Source organism: Heptranchias perlo, chromosome 7 (assembly GCF_035084215.1).
Source record: "Heptranchias perlo isolate sHepPer1 chromosome 7, sHepPer1.hap1, whole genome shotgun sequence".
Classification (NCBI taxonomy): domain Eukaryota; kingdom Metazoa; phylum Chordata; class Chondrichthyes; order Hexanchiformes; family Hexanchidae; genus Heptranchias; species Heptranchias perlo.
The window spans coordinates 17,083,248-17,105,534 of NC_090331.1; the positions used below are offsets into that span (position 1 = coordinate 17,083,248).

The window sequence follows — 22,287 nt, forward strand, 5'->3', positions numbered from 1 at the left end:
ATTTGGCCTGCTGATGGCATGTACTCACACACCATTTTTATTGGTTTGAGCTAATTGAGTGTGCTCAGTATTTAGCATTCTTTATAAATTGCTGTTGATTGAAAAAATATGCATTGATTTACTAAAGTTCCCTGAGTGAGTAGCCTCTATTGAGCACTGGATACTCAAGTAGGAGAAATCTCAAATCCAGAGTTTGTTAGGACAGGAGTTTACAAGTCATTAAATCAAGTGTATGCAGTGTGTATTTGAGTGCATCCCAGATCTGCTTTTGCTGGTGCCTGTAATTCATTAGCATGAATTTCAACTGCACTGAAATACACTGTCACCATAGAAAACTTATCTTGTACCATTCAGTTCTATCCTTGGAGGATGGATTATTTTGGTTTTAGCTAAGAATCACCAGCACTGTTCCTTTTTTGTGTTTAGAAATGTTAAAATAAAAGCCCCTTCCCCTTAATAATGTCAGTACACACTTTTTAACAATTGTCTACTTTTATTGAAGTTTATTACCCTCAGAATAAAGAAATGCAAATATGGAGGTTCAAATTGTGATGATATGATGGGGACGTAGGAACGTACAAGATTGGAAGATTCTGCAGTCCATCTGGCCAGTCCTAAAAACTAATCTGCTCAGCCATCTACTCCTTCACATATCTATTCTATCTACACTGCCTTCCTGGGAACCAGGAAGGGAAACATTAGGAGGCTAGGTTGAAGAGAGGTTTAGAGGAAGATTTTAAAGATTGTGCAAGAGCTGCAGAGGCAGGGAGATCCAAAATGTAAAACCAAAGCAGCTGAAGTCTTTGTCACCAATGGTGAGTTCAAGCGAGGAGACGATGTACAGAGGAACAGAGAAAGAAAGACAGGCTTGCATTTATACAGCACCTTTCATGACCTCAGGATGGCCCAATGCGCTTAAGTACTTTTTGACATGTAGACACTGTTGTAATATAGGAAACGTGGCAGCCAATTTGCGCACAGCAAGGTCCCACGAAAAGCAATGCGATAATGACCAGATAATCTGTTTTAATATTGGTTGAGGGATAAATTTTGGCCAGGACACCGGGGAGAACTCCCCTGCTGTTCTTCCAAAATAGTGGCAGGGGATCTTTTACATCCATCCGAGGGTACAGACAAGGCCTTGGTTTAACGTCTCATCTGAAAGATGGCACCTCCAATAGTGCAGCACTCAGTACTGTGCTCAAGTTTCTGGAGTGGGGCTTGAATCCACAATCTTCTGACTCAGTAGACAGTGCCACCAACAGAGCCAAGGCCGAGTATTCATGAAAGGATATAGAACTGGAGGAGATTGCACAGATAGGATGGCACAAGGCTGTACAACAAGCTTATAGCCAAGGATTTTGGATTGAATGTGTTGGGAACAGGTCAGTGCAGATGGGGCTGATGGGCAAATGGGACTTCGCACAGAAACAGGCCGAAACAATGGAAAGGACTGATTGAAACATTTTGACTGTAGACGAGAAGTTCTTTTTAAAGGAGAAATTGTGGCAATGCATTGAGCATCAAGTGATGCCTAGCGTGTTAAATAGATTCTTCAAAAATGTAGATTCTTGACTAATTCCAAGCTTAAATTTAATTTGAAGAGTTTGGTAAAGCATGTGTAACAAAAAATTGCTCATCTGGTCCTCAGTGCCCTGTAGACACTCCTAAATCCTGAAGTAGGTGTTGCTCTGGTTAATATTTTTAAGAATTCAATAAATACCACAGCTGTGCCTGAGGAATGGAAAATACTGAATGTTGCCAATATTTAAAAAGAATAGTGGTATGGAATTGAAGACTAGTTAATCTAGTCTAATGGGCAAGTATGGGACCATTCTGAGGGATGCTATTAGGGTTCATCTGAAGAGCTTACAGACCACCGTGGACCAAAAGGACTAATCAGCATGGTTTTAGAAAACAATGCACCATGCCATACAAATTTGCTTGGATTCTTTCAGGTGGCAACAAAACTACTGGGCAAGGATTATCCAATGGATATAATGTTTTGGGAAGGATTAAAGTAGTTTGGGTTCATCTGTTGGTGGTAAAATTCAACCTCTCAATTTTCTAAAGAAATTTGTGTCTCTTTAGCAATTCTTGGAGCTCCCCCCCCACCCCCGACACACACACATTTTCCCTGAGCCACTATCTGTTCAGATAGTATGGAAGTTAGATTTTAATGCCTGTCCTCATTGAAGTACACATGACCTGATGGAACAGGTTCACTTTTACTAAAGAATCACTTGAAATTATTTACAGTGATTTGGCCAAGTGGGATATTGTGCATAAGAGTGCTGGTTGGTTGAGAGGTCTGAATTTTTTGACATCTTTAATAGTAAATGTATTATAGAGGAATAATTCCCCCTACACCTTAATGTTAAAAACTATTTTATGAAAATGTCTTTCTTGCATTTTCTTTTGTTCCTAACTATGCTATTCCCTTTATTGTTGCTTCTACGAAAAATGTTTTCTCGCCTGAGGTTTGGATGGCTTCTTGAATTTCTGTTCTCGGTTATTTTGTCTGACCGGCTTTATGCAGTTGAAGTGAATGTTAACATGAGGATCTCTTGCATCTGATTTCTTCAGCATTTTTAAACTCTTGTTAAACTGGAAAATGTTTTAAAATCCTTTCCCAAATGATTAACTTTTTTTTAATGTATCTGTGTGTCCTGAAAATAACATGGAAAATATCCTAAACAGACATTTTCTTTGCAATGTATTGATCTATATCTATTTTTCCTCCACCTCTGAGTTAGCTCCTTGCTTGTTGCCCTTTGTTACTTTTTCATATTTGAGCCTTGACTGAGAGAACCTAATTTAGCACAGATCAGGAATCTAACCTGGGATCTGATTGGCTTAGTACCACAAGTCAGGGCATTTGCCTACTAAACCATCAGGGAACCTAAATATATATTTCTGTTGACAAAAAGGCATTGAGGGACAGAAACAGTGCTCTAAAATCACCGCATTGTTAGTTTAACTTCAGTTGCATGAAAAATACTGGCAACCATTGGAAGAAATGATGCAGCAGGCATTTAGCCTAAATGCAATGTAATCTTGTTTTCCAATGAGCATCTCTTTGTTGTCAATTAATAGCTCCAATACCTGATCGTTATATTTTGGTCAGAAGTGAAATTTGTTCATTTGTACCTTAACTTATTTCAGACAATTAACTGCTTTTGGTGAATTAATTTAGACCTATTGCTAATCCTAAAAATTAATTTTTTGAAAGAATCTGAAGAATTTCCTTGTATTAACTGCTAATTTTCTCTTTGTAGACCCCGTGTGGACAGTAATGACATCGCGCTTCCGGTTGCCAGCTGGCAGGACTTACAATGTACGAGCATCAGAATTGGCTAGGGACAGACAACACACAGAAGTGGTGTGCAACGTACTTCTCCTGGATAACACTGTTCAAGCTTTCAAGGTTAATGTAAGTTGATATAAAATATTTTTTGAACGTGAGGCAGACTTTTATTTTTGACTCCAACCAATGATTTTGATAAAATTTGTGAAAGAGAAAACTGTCATTGTCTTTTCTATGATGGTGAAATCTAATTGTAACATGTTAACACAAATGCTGAAAAGATTGATTCTATGGAAGAAAAAAGAATATTTACCCCATAGTTGTCCATTTTACTATTTTCACTGTTTTGGTGCAGTGCTTTAATTTCAACGAACAAAAAATACTTTTTGGAAGTATAGGAGAAAGAGTTTATAGATAATAGCACTTTGGTGAGCATAGAAAATGCTGTAGGTTAGACCAAACTGCACTACTGGCTGGAGGAGGATATTGTTATACTGAGAACTAGCAGTAGTGATTCAGTTTTCAAACTAGTTCAAAATCTGACTCTTTAAATAGTGAAATGTGTCCTTGTACATTAGCGGATGTATGTATAACTCCTGTAGCTTTCTGTTATACTTTCTATTTTGCTTTCCTTGATTCTATTTGGAAAAGCAGACAATATGCATGAGGATGAAGTGATTGTACAGTGAGCAATTTTGACTAAAGAATGGGTGTGGAATATTTGTTTTTTTCCTGTCATGGCATGAGATGTTAGAAATTACAGTCTAGTGCTCAGGAAGGTAAAGCGTATTTCACATTCTATTATAGCATACTCCAGTATAATTGCAGCAGTTCATGCTCATCTCAGGACACCAGCAGTTTTCCTCTGTATAAATTTTCAAGTTGACCTTGCATCTCAGTGGCTTTTGATTAAAGAAAATAATGTCATTTAAATTCAATTTTAAGCAAACGGAATAAAATCTTTAGTGGCTTGATGTATTTTTGTGTTTATTGTTCCAAAAAGCAAGAGTTGTACCTAAGTGGTGTTCCAGAAGCAGATTAAAAATAGTTAGCAGTGACCCAGAGTACTGTAATACATAAAAGATAATTTCATAGTAGGTACAGCGCAGGAGGAGGCCATTCGGCCCATCGTGCCTGTGCCAGCTCTTTGAAAGAGCTATCCAATTAGTCCCATTCCCCTGCTCTTTTCCCCATTGCCCTGTAAATTTTTTCCCTTCAAGTATTCATCCAATTCCCTTTTGAAAGTTACTATTGAATCTGTTTCTATCACCCTTTCAAGGAGTGCATTCCAGATCATTACAACTTGCTGTGTAAAAAAAAATGTTTCCTCATGTCGCCTCTGACTCTTTTGACGATCACCTTAAATCTGTGTCTTCTGGTTACTGACCCTTTTGCCACTGGAAACAGTTTCTCCTTATTTGCTCTATCAAAACAGTTCATGATTATGAACACCTCTGTCAAATCTCCCCTTAATCTCCTTTGTTCTAAGGGGAACAACCCCAGCTTCTCCAGTCTCTCCATGTAACTGAAGTCCCTCATCCCTGGTACCATTCTAATAAATTTCTTCTGCACCCTCTCTAAGGCCTTGTCATTCTCCCTAAAGTGTGGTGGCTAGGATTGAACACAATAGTCCAGCTGAGGCCTAACCAGTGTTTTATAATGATTTAGCATAACTTCCTTGCTTTTTTTTATTCATTCATGGGATGTGGGCATTGCTATCAAGGCCAGCATTCATTGCCCATCCCTAATTGCCCTTAAGGAGGTAGTGGTGAGCCGCCTTCTTGAACCACTGCAGTCCGTGTGTTGCAGGTTCTCCCACAGTGCTGTTAGGTAGGGAGTTCCAGGATTTTGACCCAGCAATGATGAAGGATAAAGCCCAGGATCCCATATGCTTTTTAACAGCCTTCTCAACTTGATCTGCCATCTTCAAAGATTTGTGTACGCGCACTCTTGGGTCTCTCTGTTCCTGCACCCCCTTTAAAATTGTACCGTTTAGTTTATATTACCTCTCCTCATTCTTCATATCAAAATGCACCACTTCATACTTCTCTGCATTAAATTTCATTTGCCATGTGTCTGCCCATTTCACCAGTCTGTCTATGTCCTCCACATTGTTCATTACATTTCCAAGTTTCGTGTCATCTGCAAACTTTGAAATTATACCCACTAAACCCAAGTTCAGGTTGTTAATATATATCAAAAAGAGCAGTGATCCTGCTCTGGAGAACACCACCGTATACTACTCCTGGAAAACAACCGCTCATCATACTCTCTGCTTTCTATCCCCGAGCCAATTTTGTATCCATGCTGCCACTGTCCCTTTAATCCCATGAGCTTTAATTTTGCCAGCAAGTCTGTTATGTGGTATTTTATCAAATGCCTTTTAAGTCTATATCAACGCTCTCCTTCATCAAAGAACTCAATCAAGTTAGTCAAACACGATTTTCCTTTAACAGATCCGTGTTGACGTTCATTTACTTTTCTAAGTGGCAATTAATTTTGTCCTGGATTATTGTCTCTAAAAGTTTCCCCACCACTGACATTAGGTTGACTGGCCTGTAATTGTTGGGTTTATCCCTTTCCCCTTTTTTGAACGGGGGTGTAACATTTGCATCCTCCAGTCCTCCGGCACCATCCCCATATCTAAGGAGGATTGATGTGGAGATGCCGGTGATGGACTGGGGTTGACAAATGTAAAGAATCTTACAACACCAGGTTATAGTCCCAACAATTTTATTTGAAAATCACAAGCTTTTGTGATTTTCAAATAAAATTGTTGGACTATAACCTGGTGTTGTAAGATTCTTCACTAAGGAGGATTGGAAGATTGTGGCCAGAACCTCCAGAATTTCCACCCTTACTTCCCTCAGTAACCTAGGTTGCATCCCATCTGGACCAGATGACTTTTCAACTTTGAGCACTGCCAATCTTTTAAGTACCTCCTCTTTATCTATTTTTATCCTATGCAATATGGCTACTACCTCCTTTACTGCTATAATGGCAGCATCCTCTTCTCTAGTGAAGATAGATGCTAAGTATTCATTTAGTGCCTCAGCCATCCCCTCTGCCTCCCTCTTTTTTGTCCCTAATCGGTCTCACCCTTGGACTGCACTTTTACTATTTATAAAAGACTTTTGGATCCCTTTTTTAAGTTAGCTGCTAATCTATTCTCATACTCTCTCTATGCTCCTCTTATTCTCTTTTTGAGATGATCTCTACTTTCTGTATTCAACCTGGTTCTCTACTGTTATTACATTCGTCATAAGCCTTCCTTTTCTATTTCATTTTAATCTCTATATCTTTACTCATCCAGGGAGCTCTAGCTTTGGATGCCCTTCCTTTCCCCCTCGTAGGAATGTGTCTACTCTGTACCCGAACCCACTCCTTGAAGGCCTCCCATTGTTCAATTACTGTTTTGCCTACCAATTTTTGATTCCAGTCCACCTGGACAAGATCCCTTTTTAACTCAGAGTTAAAACTCACCAATCTCCTCCAGTTAAGCATTTTCACATTTGATTGTTCCTTATCCTTTTCTAAACCTAATATTATGGTCACTGTTCCCCAAAATGCTCCCCACTGAATCATGCTCCACCTAGGTCCAGCACTGTTTCTGTCAAGATTGGACCAGAAACACACTGTTCCAGAAAGTTCTCTTGAACACATTTCAGGAATCCCTCCCCCTTTTTGCCCTTTACACTGTTACTGTCCCAGGCTATATTGGGATAATTGAAGTCCCCCATTATCACTACTCTATAGTTCTTGCATCTTTCTTAATTTGCTTGCAAATGTTCTTCTATCTCCTTTCCACTATTTGGTGGCCTATACGCCCAGCAGTCTAATAACTCCTCTATTGTTCCTTAATTCTAACCAAATAGATTCATTCTTTAACTCCATCATCCCTTTCCTGTGCTATAATAGTTTCTTTGATCAATACTGCCACCCCCCCCCCCACCTTTCTTTCCTTATCTTGCCTGAATATCTTGTAGCCAGGAATATTAAGTACCCAATCCTCCCCTCCTTTGAGCCAGATCTCTGTTATTGCCACTATATCATACTCCCATGTGGCGACTTGAGCCTGCAGCTCACCATCCTTATTTACCACACTACGTGCATTTACGAACATGCACTCCAATCTCATCTTAGACTGCTTTGCAGTTGCCCCCTGCCTGATCCCTCCTATTTCTGAACTATTCTTTACTCTAGTGGTACTTGTCCCTCCCACTGGGAGTAATCCAGAGATTACTATCTTTGAGATCCTGCTTTTTAACTTCCTCCCTAACTCCTGAAATTCTGACCGCAGGATCTCGACCCGTTTCTTTCCTATATCATTGATTCCTACATGGACCACAACTTCTGGCTGTTCCCCTTCTCCCCTGCCCCTTCAAAATGTTCTGCACCCTCTCAGTGATATCCTTTACCCTGGCACCAGGCAGGCAACACACCATGCGGGACTCATTTCGGCGGTTGCAGTAATGCCTGTCTATTCCCCTAACAAGGGAGACAAAGGTTATAGTAGATAGAAGGGAAAGTAGGGTTGAGGTCACAATCAGATCGGTCACAATCAGATCAGCCATAATCTTATCAAATGGCAGAGCAGGCTTGAGGGGCCGAATGGCCTACTTCTGCTCTTAATTCGTATGTTCATATGTACTATCGAATCCCCGATAACAACTACATTTCTTTTGCCTCTTTGTGCAGCTGAGTCTCCCACGGTGGATTTGCTCCTGACTGCACTCCCCTGAGGTGTCCATACCCTCGCTGGCATTCAACACTGAATACCAGTTTGAGATTGCCACACTCTCGGGACTAAATTTGTGGTAATCACTTCTCAAATCCCACTTTCATCATCACTTTGAGCCTGCTGCCTCATGCTACCTTTCTTTCCACTGCTGCTGTTACTTTCTAATGCTAACTTTAGCAGGGATAGGATGCCATTATAGCTGTATCTTCTACAGTGCCAGTAATAGGTTGTTTATCATTCGTAGAAAGGTGTGGGGATGTACCTGGCCCTTGCAGTGTTTACTGTTGCTAGGAAAGCAAGACAGAGAATGGTTGTAATAATGGAAGGAAAAGGAGGGAAGTGTTTCATCCCCATTTATTGTAATTTTTTCTATTTCATTTGTCTTTGAGCACTGAGTGCTGTTGAACAAATTTCATTATAAATGTAAAAATCCAAACTTTATCTGCACATTTTTTCAAAATAATTTGTATGGAGCAGTATGAATTTTGAGGGATATGCAGTGGGTATTCTTTGGTTTACTGTTTTGTGCGCATTACAACAAAACAAGGAACCTTTCAGTCTATTTTTTTAATATCTGGTATATTTGGGATTGCTTTCAAGAAAGATTTGAAGTTTGTCTTGGATTCCAATTTGATTCAAAAGTAATTTAAAAAAAATATGCTTTAGTAGGCTTCCAGGGAAATCTTAGCAGGTTTAAAGTAGTAGTAACGTAGTAATAATATTTTGGTCCATCTAGCTTACTCTTCCAAACTTCCCATCAGTTTTCTCAGTGATTGTGGAATTAAAAACTCTGCATCCCCTTTTCTAATGGGAATTAATCCACTCTTTTTTAAAACCTGCTTTGGTTTTTGTCTCCCCACCCCCACTGGTAATGTATTCCACAATAGCATCACCCCCTTACTAAAACATGTTGCCTAAATTTCTTACTTTCTTTTGACACCCTTAACTTTAAACTGTGCCTCATAATTTTCAAATCTTGTGCCCAGATCTTGGATCCAAAATTTTCCATATCTGTGATAATTTTGAAGACCTTTTAGCGTGCAGAATATTGAACCATACAGACCAGGAAAAGTCCCAGAAATGTGAAGGTTTGAACATTGAGTGAGGACAGGATTAGGGTTGTCTGCGATATGCCTGCAATTGAATAACCACTTGACATTATCATTGAGGATCAAACATGAACAATGACTATGTGATGATACATTAGAGGATGACTAACTTAGTGGAGCTGTACCCTTGCAAGGAATCAATGTTTTAAGTGAGGAGAAAAAAAAAGCAGTATTTGGCTGAAGCACTCTGAAGGGTAGGCTTTAAGTGTAAGTGGGTGGCATAAGTGTAGCACTGTCATGCTTCTTTTGTGACCTTGAGGCAAAAGCCTGGTTCTGGACACATTGCTGTGTTGAGATGGCATCTTTTCTGCGTTGCAATGGAACTTAACAAGTTGAAAAAAAAACTACAGTTGCATAAGTTATGATTCAGTTTATAAAAATCTAACCAAACTGCAATTTCATCAAGCATCTCTCACATTCTTCATCCATTCATCTCACCATCAGGACCCCAGCTTATTGAAACCATTCTGTCTAATTTTGACATTTGTTTAAGCAGCAAGTGTTGATGACACCAGTATGGTTCTGGCTCAGAAAGGCTAGCCAAACTGTGTGCGTAAATTGGTTGTGTTGATGTTGAATTGTCCATGGGTTCATGACTGCCTCGAATGGTTTTCTTTCATCACAATCAGGCTCAGTAATTCCCTTTAAGTTACTGCCATGCTATGATATCCATGCTTGCTGTTTAGACAAAGAATACTCAAAAATTGTTAGAATAAAGAATAAAAAGGATGTTGGTTCTTACAACTATTTAATTTTTGAAAGTCTCCTTTTTTTAATCCAATGTCATTTTACAATTCTTCTAATTTATTTCCTGATTTATATCTGCTTTATTGCTCAACAATGGGCCCTCATTATGATCACCTATTCCTGCTCCTTCCAATGTAAACTTCGGTAAAACTCCAAAAATTCAAGATTAAAGTTCTCATCTCAATGTTTAAATCCCTGCATGGCCTTGCTCTTCCCTATTTCTGTAACCTTCTTCATTCCTAAACTCTACATTCCTTTGACTCCAGCCTTGTGCATCATCCCCCTCCCCTGTCCCCCACCATTGGCAGCCATGCCTTCAGCCACCTAAGCTCCAAGCTCTGGAATTCACCCCTTAAGCTTTCCACCTCACCGCCCTCCTTAAAACCCACCTCTTTGACCAAACTTTAGGTCCCTCCTCTTTTGTTCGACATCCATTTTTTTCCTAATAGCTTAGTGTACTTGTGGGCTGTCACAGATACACTAAGCCATTAAACAACATGTCCAGAATACCATTCCTAGCACTGCCAGTGGGAATGAAACCTCCACTGGGTGGTAATCTTGCTGTGGATTTACATTGTTGTTCTCAGTCTGACCTGAGTCAACTCAATTTCCCAAAAATATGACACAAAGTTACACGTGTCCATGCTTCTATTGGACATACTGATGTACCAGTGGCTAAATATTATGTCTCCTTGATTTAACACTGGCCACATATCTGTTCATCTGTGTCTTACATTGACTGTGGATCTCTACAAAATTATCAGTCCTAGATTCATCAAAACAGTGCACAGAGATTTTAGAGTCTTGAAAGAATTAGCTATTATAGGCTATGTATTATGATGTGTATAGTACAGGAAGGGCATTCTATAAGGAACATAGAGAAGTGGCTAGTGCCTAAATGAACTTTGTACTTTGCGGCAATGTTGTCCCCATGCTAACCAGATTTTTTTCCAGCTTTCCTGTGCTGTAATAATATAAGGCTGCATTGTCTGGTTCTTACAAAGTTAACTTCTATTCTTTTGTTTTCCACATTCACCTTCTTTTAGAACATGCATTTGTTCTGTAAATGAGTCTAATAGTAAAGTAGATGTACGTGATCTTAAAAGATTTTAGAATAAATTCTGATATATGGGATCATAATTTTCAAGGTTATTAGTCCAAGATTAATGGTGATATAGGTTGCTTGGTAACTGGTCCTAGGAAGTCATTCTAAATAAGTAACCCCTTTCCTCCTTTTGATGCATTTCTTAATTACCTAGCATGCTCCATTAGAGTAGGTGAAACCAATCTATGGCAGATATGTTTATATGACTATTGGCATTGTACTATTTCGTGTCTGTCGCTTGAAATGGGTGCCAGGAAAGCTGGGGAATGGAATACCTCTTTCCTGTCTCTTTTTTTTTACATTAACAGTGTACAACTTGCTCCCCTCTGTTTTAACACAACACCTTAACCCAAACCTCTCGGGAGAAGTTCCACCACACCAGGGAATTGTTTTCATTTTCCACATTGGCCGCCATATGGCTTCAGTGATTGTCAAATTGTAATGAATTCTGTAATATGGGCCCACATCCGCTAGAACTTGAAATTAATAGGGCATTTCAAGTGTGTTCCTTACAGCTAGGAGTTTTTTTTTCCATCCCATCAGTTTTTGCTGGATTTGAACATAGGTCTCAAGGTGAAAGAACTGTGTCCAAACCCACTGTCGTGAATGATTGTTATAGTGCTAAATGTGTTCCTTATGAGAGCATTTTGTGTTCAAACTAAAACCAAATGTTCTGTTGCTGTGCGCTGCATCATGTCTATTCGTGGAAGTATGCCATCTGTTTTCATTTAATGTTAAATCTTGTTTTGGTCTGTAACTGTAATATGAACAAAAACACTAGGAGCCTGTTTGATCTAATATATAGTGATCCACTGCATATTTGTATTACCTTGGGGTGGGGGAGGAGAGGGAAAAGGGATCGTATGAATTAATTTTTCACGTGCTAGATAGTGGCACTTGTGCTGGTTCAAGTGCGCTGCAGGTTTAATGAAAAATGTAGTAGAGACGGATCTAGTTTTTATTAAATTGGAATGGTTGGCTGTGCAAGACATTTTTAGTGTGCCCTGTTGCCGATCAACTGAGTTTTAAAACATTCTTTTGCTTGTTTGGTTAGTACCTGAACTGTTCACTTTTTTCAATTTCCCCAAAAGTGTGCTTTTTTCATTATATTAGAGATAAGTTGTGTGCCTGTGTTTGTTTTGTTTCAGTTGGTCTCCCCAATTTGGAGGGGGAGTGGATTTGTCTTGCAAATATGTTCTAGCAGTTAGGTGTCATTTTGTGTTTCCTCGTTATATACCAATGTTCTTTCCCTTCCCAACTCTGCAAAGTCCGCTGTGTTCCCCATATGTTCCTAATGTTTGTGTATTATCAATGCCTTTGCTTTTTTTCTGTATAGTCTTCCAACTGCATTGCTACCTTTTGTGGTATTTGTGTTCTCAAATGCATAGTTTATATGTTTAGTATATGATGGGTAGTTGTTTCCACGCTCCCCTGTTAATTCTTTCCTCATGGCGCCTCGTCCACACTCAGGTTTTGGACCTGCTTGTGCAGTTGACTCTAAGATTGAAAATTATACTGAGAAAATCACCCATGTATTAAACTGAGGACTCAGTCATGTGCATGCCAACCTAGAAAATTATCAAAAGCTGACCAACAGTGTAAAAAAAAAGCTGAAGCAACCATAAAGAAGCTGACAATTCCAACAGCAGCTTTATTCATCCCCCCGGTGCCTTTAACATATAGAAATGTCCCATGGCATTTAAGAACTTAAGAAATAGGAGCAGGAGTAGGCCTTACGGCCCCTCGAGCCTGTTCCGCCATTCAGTAAGATCATGGCTGATCTTCGACCTCAACTCTCTCACCCCACCCTGGCGTACAGTAAGAATGAAATGATCATGGTGGGTATATATGATTCACCGCCATGATTGTGCACTTTCTCACGCTCTCCATTATATTTTGCATCAGTCGCTGCCACATATCTTCCCACTAATACATTTTACATCAGTTAGTCTCTTCAGTACAATATACATCATTCTCTGCAGAATATATACCTCAAAAGTTTGAAGTACCCACTGTTGAGTGCTATTTCATCGTGTGTCAGTTTGGGAGCTACCTGATTGTATGGTTGTGCAACCAAACAAGTTCCACATGTGCACAGAAGAGATTTGTGATGGAGCATTCTGGTGGAATTTTTGCTTATTTTTGTTTGTCAATGCTGACACAAAGATGCAACGCATTAAATGTTGATAATTGCCATGTATGCCACATGGTACTTCTTGGCTTGGATGGATGACTTTTAGATGTCTAGGTTTAGGCGACTGGGGCTAACCACCTATGGAAGCTTTCTAGGGGAAACAGATCCGTAGTCTTGTATCTTGACTTAACTCGTGTCTTCTGCTTGACATTGCCTAGAAACAGCTAGGTTTTTTAAGCCATTGCCATCACTACAACTGTCTCATCATCTTTTCTTCAAAGCTCTTTGTAAACTAAGTGGAAAATATTTAGTATCTGCTACTGTGGTTGATCATTTGACTTGGTAACTTGTTTCCTCAACATCCTGTTTTGCCTCTGGGATTTCCACTTCTGTGGATTGAAAACTTGATGTCTGCAGGGTGTTGATCATGAAGGTTTGATGCTTTGCGAAAAGAATTGTTTTATTCTGCAATTTTAAATATTTGTGAAACAGAGGTATTATTTCACTACAGCCAACTAAGCTAGATGTGTTGTATCTGTTTTTGACAGTTTAAGTTGTGACTTTGGAAAGCAGCATTACTTCTGGATTTCTGTTCAACTTCACATCATCTGTGATGTTCAGGTTTGTGTTCCTGATCTTTCTGTTTACTAAGATCTGTGTGTTGGGTTGTCCTTTGGCATAAATCTCTGACTTTAGGAAATCTATAACTGTAGAATTTCTACACTCCATGAATAATCTTGAGCTTTAATGGCACTCTTTAGATATGTGCAAACTATTCATTTTTATGCAGGCTGTACCAAATCCTGACAGCCTGTTGAGAAGCAGCAGTAGGCCACTGATCACAAGACATTGAGCCTTCCAAATAGATTTTGCCCATTTTCTACTAGACCATAGTTTTTATTGAGTTCTTGGAACTGGCAAGTGTTCTATTGATGAAGTTTTTAATATGGTGCCTCATTTGAAGTATCACACAAGCGATGTGTATGTGCACTTTTGTGTCATCCATGCAAATGCAATTTTAAAACTCAAGTGTGTTTGGAAGACTCCTCCTGAAGAAACTGAAGGATGTGTTGCGAGATTCCTTTTTGGATGTTTCAGGACTTTGTGTTGTTTCAGTAACTGTGGGTTAGTTTACAGCTTCAGTACTAGTCCTGGACCAATAACAACAACAACTTGCATTTACATAGCATCTTTAACATAGTAAAACATCCCAAGGCGCTTGACAGGAGCATTATCAAACAAAATTTGACACCGAGCCACATATTAGGATAGGTGACCAAAAGCTTGGTCAAAGAGGTAGGTTTTAAGGAGCATCTTAAAGGAGGAAAGGGAGGTGGGGAGGTTTAGGAAGGGAATTCCAGAGTTTAGGGTCTAGGTAGCTGAAGGCACAGCTGCCAACGGTAGAGCGATTAAAATGGGGATGCGCAAGAGGCAAGAATTGGAGGAGTGCAGAGATCTTGGAGGGTTTTAGGGGCTGGAGGGGTGAGGCCATGGAGGGATTTGAAAACAAGAATGAGAATTTTAAAATGAGGCATTCCTGGACCGGGAACCAATGTAGGTCAGTGAGCACAGAGATGATGGGTGATTGGCACTTAGTGCAAGTTAGGAAAAGGGCAGCAGAGTTTTGGATGAGTTCAAATTTATGGAGAGTGGAAGATGGGAGGTCGGCCAAGAGAACATTGGAATAGTCGAGTCTAGAGGTAACAAAAGCATGGATGAGGGTTTCAGCAGCAGATGAGCCGAGGTGGGGTGGAGACGGGCAATGTTATGGAGGTGGAAGTAGGCGGTCTCGATGATGGAGCAGATATGGGGTCGGAAGCTCATCTCATGGTCAAATAGGACGCCAAGGTTGTGAATGGTCTCGTTCAGCCTCAAACAGTGGCCAGGGAGAGGGATGGAGTCGATGACTAGGGAAGGGAATTTATGGAGGGGACCGAACACAATGGGTTCAGTCTTCCCAGTATTGGAGGAAAATTCTGCTCATCCAGTTAGACAAGCAGTGTGACAAATGAGAGACAGTGGCAGGGTCGAGAGAGTTGGTGGTGAGATAAAGCTGGGTGTCGTCGGCGTACATGTGGAACCTGACTTTGTGTTTTCAGATGATGTCGCTAAGGGATAACATGTAGATGAAAAATAGGAGAGGGCCTTGGGAGACTCCAGAGGTAATGGTGTGGGAGCGGAAAGAGAAGCCATTGCAGGTGATTCTCTGGTTACGACTGGATAGATAAGAATGGAACCAGGCGAGCGCAGTCCCACCCAGCTGGACGACCGAGGAGAGACGTTGGAGGAGGATGGTGTGGTCAACCGTGTCAAAGGCTGCTGACAGGTCGACAAGGATGAGGAGGGATAGTTTACCACGGTCACAGTCACATCTGATGTCATTTGTGACTTTGATAAGGGCCGTTTCAGTACTGTGGCAGGGGTGGAAACCTGATTGGGATTCAAAGATGAAGTTGTGGGAAAGATGGGCATGGATTTGGGAGGTGACAACATGTTCAAGGACTTTGGGAGAGGAAAGGGAGGTTAGAGATGGGGCAGTAGTATGCAAAAACAGAGGGGTCAAGGGTGGGTCTTTTGAGGAGCGGGGGGTGATGACTGCAGATTTGAAGGGGAGGGGGACAGTACTTGAGGAGAGGGAACCGTTAATAGTATCAGCTAGCATGGGGCCCAGGAAGGGGGCGGTCAGCAGTTTGGTGGGAATAGGGTCGAGGGAGCAGGAGGTGTGTCTAATGTCAAGATGAGCTCGGAGAGGGCATGACTGGGAGAAAGATGTGTGTTCACAGCTAGGGCAGGGGGGAACCTGAGGGGAAGTTTGGCTTGGTGGACTAGGGAAAGGGTGAGAAGTGGCAGAGGCAGCTGAACGGATGGTCTCAATCTTAGTGACAAAGAAGTCCATGAGCTCCTCGCACTTGTTGAAGGTCAAGGTGGAGGAGGCAGGGGAGAGGAGTTTAAAAAGACGGTTTGTAGTGAAGAGAGGCCAGAGGTTATCTTTGCATTCCAGGATGATCCTGGAGTAGTGAGCGTATTTGGCAGAGGAGAGCAAGACCTGATAGTACTTTGTGTGGTTCAGCCAAACCTGGCGATGAATGACTAAACTAGTTATCTGCCATAAATGTTCAAGTCTGCGTCCCTTGGACTTAAGGGAACGGAGATGAGGGCCGTACCAGGGGAAATGACCAGGGTGAGAGAAAAATGGTTTTAATGGGGAGAGGGGTATCAAAGGTGGAGGTGAGGGTGTGATTGAGCAGATTGGTAGCTGTAGAAATGTCGTGGCGAATGGAGGGCCAAAGGCTAGATAGTTGGGAATTTGAAAATGCAGTTGTAAGTGACTTGGGGGAAGAGTTTTTTCCAGGGGCAGACACAGAAGGAAGTGGAGTTGGGAGGGGGATGGGGGATATGGGTGGAGAGGGATACAAGGAAGTGGTCAGAGATGGCCTTATCCGTGATTGACACGATGGGGGTGGAGAGGCCACATGAGATGGCAAGCTCGAGGGGGTGGCTGTGAATATGGATAGGGGAGTTTATAATGGAGGGAGAGATTAAGGGATGATAGGGGGGTAGTAAACTCAGAGGAGAGAGTTGGGTTGGACAAGTTATTTTCACAAGTTTATATTGCCAAGTCCTGATTAAATGCATTGTCTTGTGATTATACTTGCATTGTGATGAATGGATATATTATATTAGAATCAATACTTTGATAAGGAAGTTTTGGTACCATTTATATATTTATTTTCACTAATGTGAATTTATTACACTTCCAGAATTTTATGAATCTTCAATTTAAAAAAAAATCAAACTTTAAAATCTGGGTTAGAACATTAGGTTTTTTTTTCTTCATCCCATCAATTTTTTTTTTACTTTCCGCTCCTGAAAGGGTTTACTGCTTGCTGGGATACAGTCCCATAGCTGTTAGACGCACTTTTACTTGGCCAAAGTGGCCATTATTTGCGACACAAGTTCAAACAGGCCATTCAACTGTGTGTGCATCCCAGCCAAGCATCATGCTGTTTTCACTTGATGTTTGTGCATGCATTTTAGTTGGGAATGCTGATACGCAGGCAGAAGCAGGAACTTTGACCGGGGAGTGGAAAATCTCCCGTGACGTTGAGGTAGATAGGAGCATCCCTCCTGAATTTTTCTGACTGAGCGCTAACGACACAGACTGGGGATCAAACTATAATATTTTAAAAACGGCTTACAAACTCAGATGCTCAAGAAGGTTAGATTCAGTCGCTGCACTTCAGTTCGCTGTTCACGTTGGTTGTTTCCCTGTATGTACAAACACAAGTGTGACTTGTCAATTACTTCTCACTGCTTGCTTAACATTCATCCCAGTCAATCAACTATTATTACATGAGCTTAGGGCCATCCTGCTTTAATTTATATGGATTAACTTGTTGAGCCACTAGAGAGCTTGTATCGTTGCTTTTGATTAGAATTAATTGATGCAAGCTATTTATCAACTTTTATGCAACAGATAAGATCTAGTAACATTTGATGCTGACGTTTACAATTCTTCAGAAATACAATGCTTCAAAAGTAACTTATTTTGCATCAATTTTCTTTGTAGGGGAGAAGGGAAATAACTCTGGAATTCCACCTCTCCAACCACTTTAACCTACATGAAAAGCAAAACAGCAGCTGGTTAGTTTTGCTGCTGTTTCCCCAAAACGTAGCTAAATGCAAAAAAAAACAACCACCTTGCTTTGTAAATACAAGGTTTGGTAATTGTACTGCCTGATTTTAGGTCACATGTTGTAAGAGCATTACTGACTTGTTGTTGGTTTAGATATTTATCATTGATACTTTTAGCTACATGATTTTCCACTCACTGGTACATATTCTAGAGGGGAAATTGGCTAGCAGAAGCTTGTAAGAATAAGATAGCATTCACAGAATAATATTTAGTGCAATGTTGTAATTCTCCAGATTATGTACGAAGTTGAAACATTCAAGTTACAGTATGCACTTTAACTAAATTCTTAAATTTTCAGTCCCAGTCTTTTTTTTTCAGACTTCTAATTTATGTATTGATGGAAACGTTGGTTGTGTTCAGTCCCTAAAGGAATGCTGTCAATGCATTGCAGAAGAAAACAATGCTGTAGAAGTGAAGAGATTTTTCCAAGAGATTTTAATTGAATGCTATGGTTCTTTTTTGCCCGGGGGATTAAACATGTGGCGCAAGTGTATTGATAGGACCGATGCAAGAGCATGTGCTGACATGTCTCTGAATATTCCTCTTTGAAGCTCAGATAACAGTACTGTTATATAAAACCAATACTGGTTTTATGCTAGTACACCTGAGAAAACATTTCACTTGATTGCTGGTAAATATTTCCACAAAGGTGAAACATAACATGACTTTAGTATAAAGCTTTAAGCAGCCTATATTGGCTGTTTGCTTTGCCAAACTCTAAGTGATCCAATATTTTTTCCCACATTTGCTAGCTTCTGTCGGGGTTTTGTTTAGTTTGATAGATGCAGGGGAAGCAATGTGCTTAACATGTACACTGCAATGTCATCATGACATTGTAGTTAGTCATTGCTGCATGTGGTTTCCTAATCTAAGCTCAAATAAAACCCTAGGACCAGATAGGGGCACTAAGGGATGTACAAGATAAACTCACAGGCAATAACAGCGAAATGGCAATAATATTGAATAGTTACTTAGTCTGCCTGGTAAGTACTGAGACAAACAAGGTGGGCATGACATTAGAAGAGATGATCAAAAAGATATAAAGACATTTAAGATAGAAAGGGGGGGAATAATAAACTAATCAAACTTAGAGAGGATAAAACCCCTGGCCCAGATGGATTGCATCCGCGCATATTAAAAGAAGTTAGGGAAGAGATAGCGGAGGCATCTTACACATATATAAAAAATTCATTAGAAACAGGAATAGTGCAGGTGACTGCCGGACAGCTAATCTTATTCCTGTATTTAAAAAGGGAGATAGAACAAGTCTAGGGAACTATAGACCAGTTAGCTTAACGTCGGTGGTAGGAAAGATAATGGAATCTTTACTCAAAGATGTAATACAAAAACATCTAGAGAACAAAAATGTAATAATGAATAGTCAGCACGGATTTCAAAAGGGAAAGTCATGCTTGACCAACCTTACTGAATTCTTCAAAGAAGTAACAGAAAGAGTCGACAAGGTTGATACAGTAGATATAATATATTTGGATTTTCAAAAGGCCTTCGATAAGTCATAACTCATGAAGCATATGGAGCAGAATGGATAGCAAGCTGGCTACAAAACAGAAAACAGAGAGCAGGAGTTAAGGGTAGCTACTCAGACTGGCAAAAGGTAGGAAGCGGTGTTCCACAAGGATAGGTGCTAGGACCACTGTTGTTCACAATTTACATTAACAATTTGGACTCAGGAATCGGAAGTACAATTTCAAAATTTGCGGACAACACCAAATTGTGTGTGTAGTTAATACAAAGGAAGAATGCGTCAAAATGCAAGAAGACATTAATAATCTTGCAGAATGGGTGTGTAATTGGCAAATGAATTTCAATATAGATTAAGTGTGAGGTGGTGCATTTTGGTAGGAAGAATAAGGGGGCCACATGTTGCTTGGATAATAAGGGTGTAAATGGGGTAGAGGAGTAAAGGGATCTCGGGGTACAGATATGCAAATCACTAAAAGCAGCCACACAGGTTAATAAGGCCATAAAAAAGGCAAATCCAGCACTGGGGTTCATTTCCAGAGGGATAGAATTGAAAAGCACTTGTATAGAACCTTGGTTAGACCACACTTGGAGTACTACTGTGCACAGTTCTGGTCTCCATATTATAAAAAGGATGTAGAGACATTGGAGAAGGTGCAAAGAAGTTTCACAAGGATGATACCAGAACTGAGAGGATATACGTATCGGGAAAGGCTAAACAGGTTGGGGCTCTTATCTTTAGAAAAACAGAAGGCTGAGGGGGCGACCTGATAGAGGCCTTTAAGATTTGATAGGGTAGACGTAGAGAAAATGTTTCCATTTGTGGGGGAGTCCAAAACTAGAGGTCATCAATGTGGTAGTCACTAACAAATCCAGTAGGGAATTCAGGAGAAACTTTTTTACCCAGAAAGTGGTAAGAATGTGGAACACACTACCACAAGGAGTAGTTGAAGTAAATAGCATAGATGCATTTAAGGGGAAGCTAGATAAGCACATGAAAGAGAAAGGAAAGAAAGATATGGTGATAGGGTTAGATGAAGTAGGATGGGAAGAGGCTCATGTGTAGCATAAATGCCGGCATAGACCAGTTGGGCCAAATGGCTTGTTTCTGTGCTGTTAACTCAATGTAAGAACCATTGTTTTTCGACAGCTGAAGGTTATTTGCTTCTCGCTACAATTACCAAAGTTTGGGATAAAGTTTCTAGACTTAACAGGAGGAGGTTAGGTTAGTTAGACGCTGGAGAATCAAACATTTAGTTAATTTCCTGAGCTGTCTGGGTTTTTATGTTTCTCTTTCAGGTGTCTGTGGTGCCAACACCTGAAATTGAACCTCCAGAAAATCTAGTAGTAGGTTGTCCTCCAGGAAAAACAGCCAAAGGAAAAATTTGGAGTTTTGCACACAGTACAGTGTGTGCCCCAGCTAGCCTATGGCCATACATCTGCATCAAAAATAAACTAAATGCCTCCATGGTTTCGTCAACATGTGTGCACCTGTACTTGACAAGATTTCAATAGTCTACTTACACAGTTACTAATGCACATGATTGTTGCATAAAATGGCTTTAATTGTATCGTACCACAGACTGTCTCTTCCGTGAGAGCTACACCAGCAGTTACTAAAACTACCCTTTGACAGGAATGGTGTTTTTTAGGAGAAAGGTAGAACAACTGCTGGAATATTTTATTGATGAAAAAAACCCAGCAGAACATACGATAGAAATGACTGTGAAGAGCAGAATCACTTTCAAGAGCCTTTAGTGTTCCTGCGCCAAAGCTTGGCAGGCTTTTTGTGGCGCTCTATAAACATAAGAACATAAGAAATAGGAGCAGGAGTAGGCCATACGGCTCCTCGAGCCTGCTCCGCCATTCAGTAAGATCATGGCTGATCTTCGACCTCAACTCCACTTTCCCACCCGATTCTCATGTCCCTTGGTTCCCTTAGAGTCCAAAAATCTATTGATCTCTGTCTTGAATATACTCAACGACGAATTATCCAGTGCCCTCTGGGGTAGAGAACTACAAATATTCACATCCCTCTGAGTGAAAAAATTCCTTGTTATATCAGTCCTAAATGTTTGACTCCTTATGCTGAGACTATGTTTCCTAGTTCTGGACTCTCCAGCAAGGGGAAGCATCTTCTCAACATCTGCCCTGTCAAGCCCTCTTAGTATCTTTTATGTTTCAATGAGATCACCTCTCATTCTTCTAAACTCCAGAGAGTATAGGCCCATTCAACTCAACCTCTCCTCATAGGACAACTCTCTTATCCCAGGAATCAATCTAGTGAACCTTCATTGAACCACCTCTAAGACAAGTATATCCTTCCTTGGGTAAGGAGACCAAAACTGTGCACAGTACTCCAGGTGTGGTCTCACCAAAGCCCTGTACAATTGCAGCAAGACTTCCTTACTCTTGTTCTCCAACCCCTTTGCAATAAAGGCCAACATATCATTTGCCTTCCTAATTGCTTGCTTGTACCTGCATGTTAACTTTCTGTGTTTCGTGTACAAGGATACCAAAACCCCTCTGAACACCAACATTTAATAGTTTCTCACCATTTTAAAAAATATTCTGTTTTTCTATTCTTCCTACCAAAGTAAATAACCTCACATCTGCCACCTTCTTGCCCACTCACTTAACCTGTCTAATCCCTTTGCAGACTCTTAGGGTCCTCCTCACAGCTTACTTTCCCTCCGAGCTTTGTATCGTCAGCAAACCTGGATACGTTACACTCTGTCCCTTCATCTAAGTCATCAATATAAATTGTAAATAGCTGAGGCCCAAGCACCGATCCTTGCTGCACCCCACTAGCTTCAACCTGCCAACCCAAAAATGACCGTTTACTCCGACTCTCTCTTTTCTGTCCATTAACCAATCCTCTGTCCATGCTAATATATTGCCCCCAACCCCATGTCCCTCAGCCCTTATCTTGTGTAACAATCTTTTGTGTGACATCAGGAGAAGTC

The 22,287-nt window shown here is 40.5% G+C and overlaps 1 protein-coding gene across 2 annotated transcripts in view; it reads left to right on the forward strand.

The window, feature by feature from the left end:
* ptpn4a (protein tyrosine phosphatase non-receptor type 4a) overlaps nucleotides 1-22,287 on the forward strand; it is a 240,491-nt gene that overhangs the window by 47,431 nt on the left and 170,773 nt on the right. For both annotated transcript variants that reach the window (XM_067987103.1, XM_067987104.1), the window contains one exon: nucleotides 3,279-3,433. In XM_067987103.1, the coding sequence (XP_067843204.1) occupies nucleotides 3,279-3,433 (155 nt within the window). The remainder of the gene's footprint in view (nucleotides 1-3,278; nucleotides 3,434-22,287) is intronic.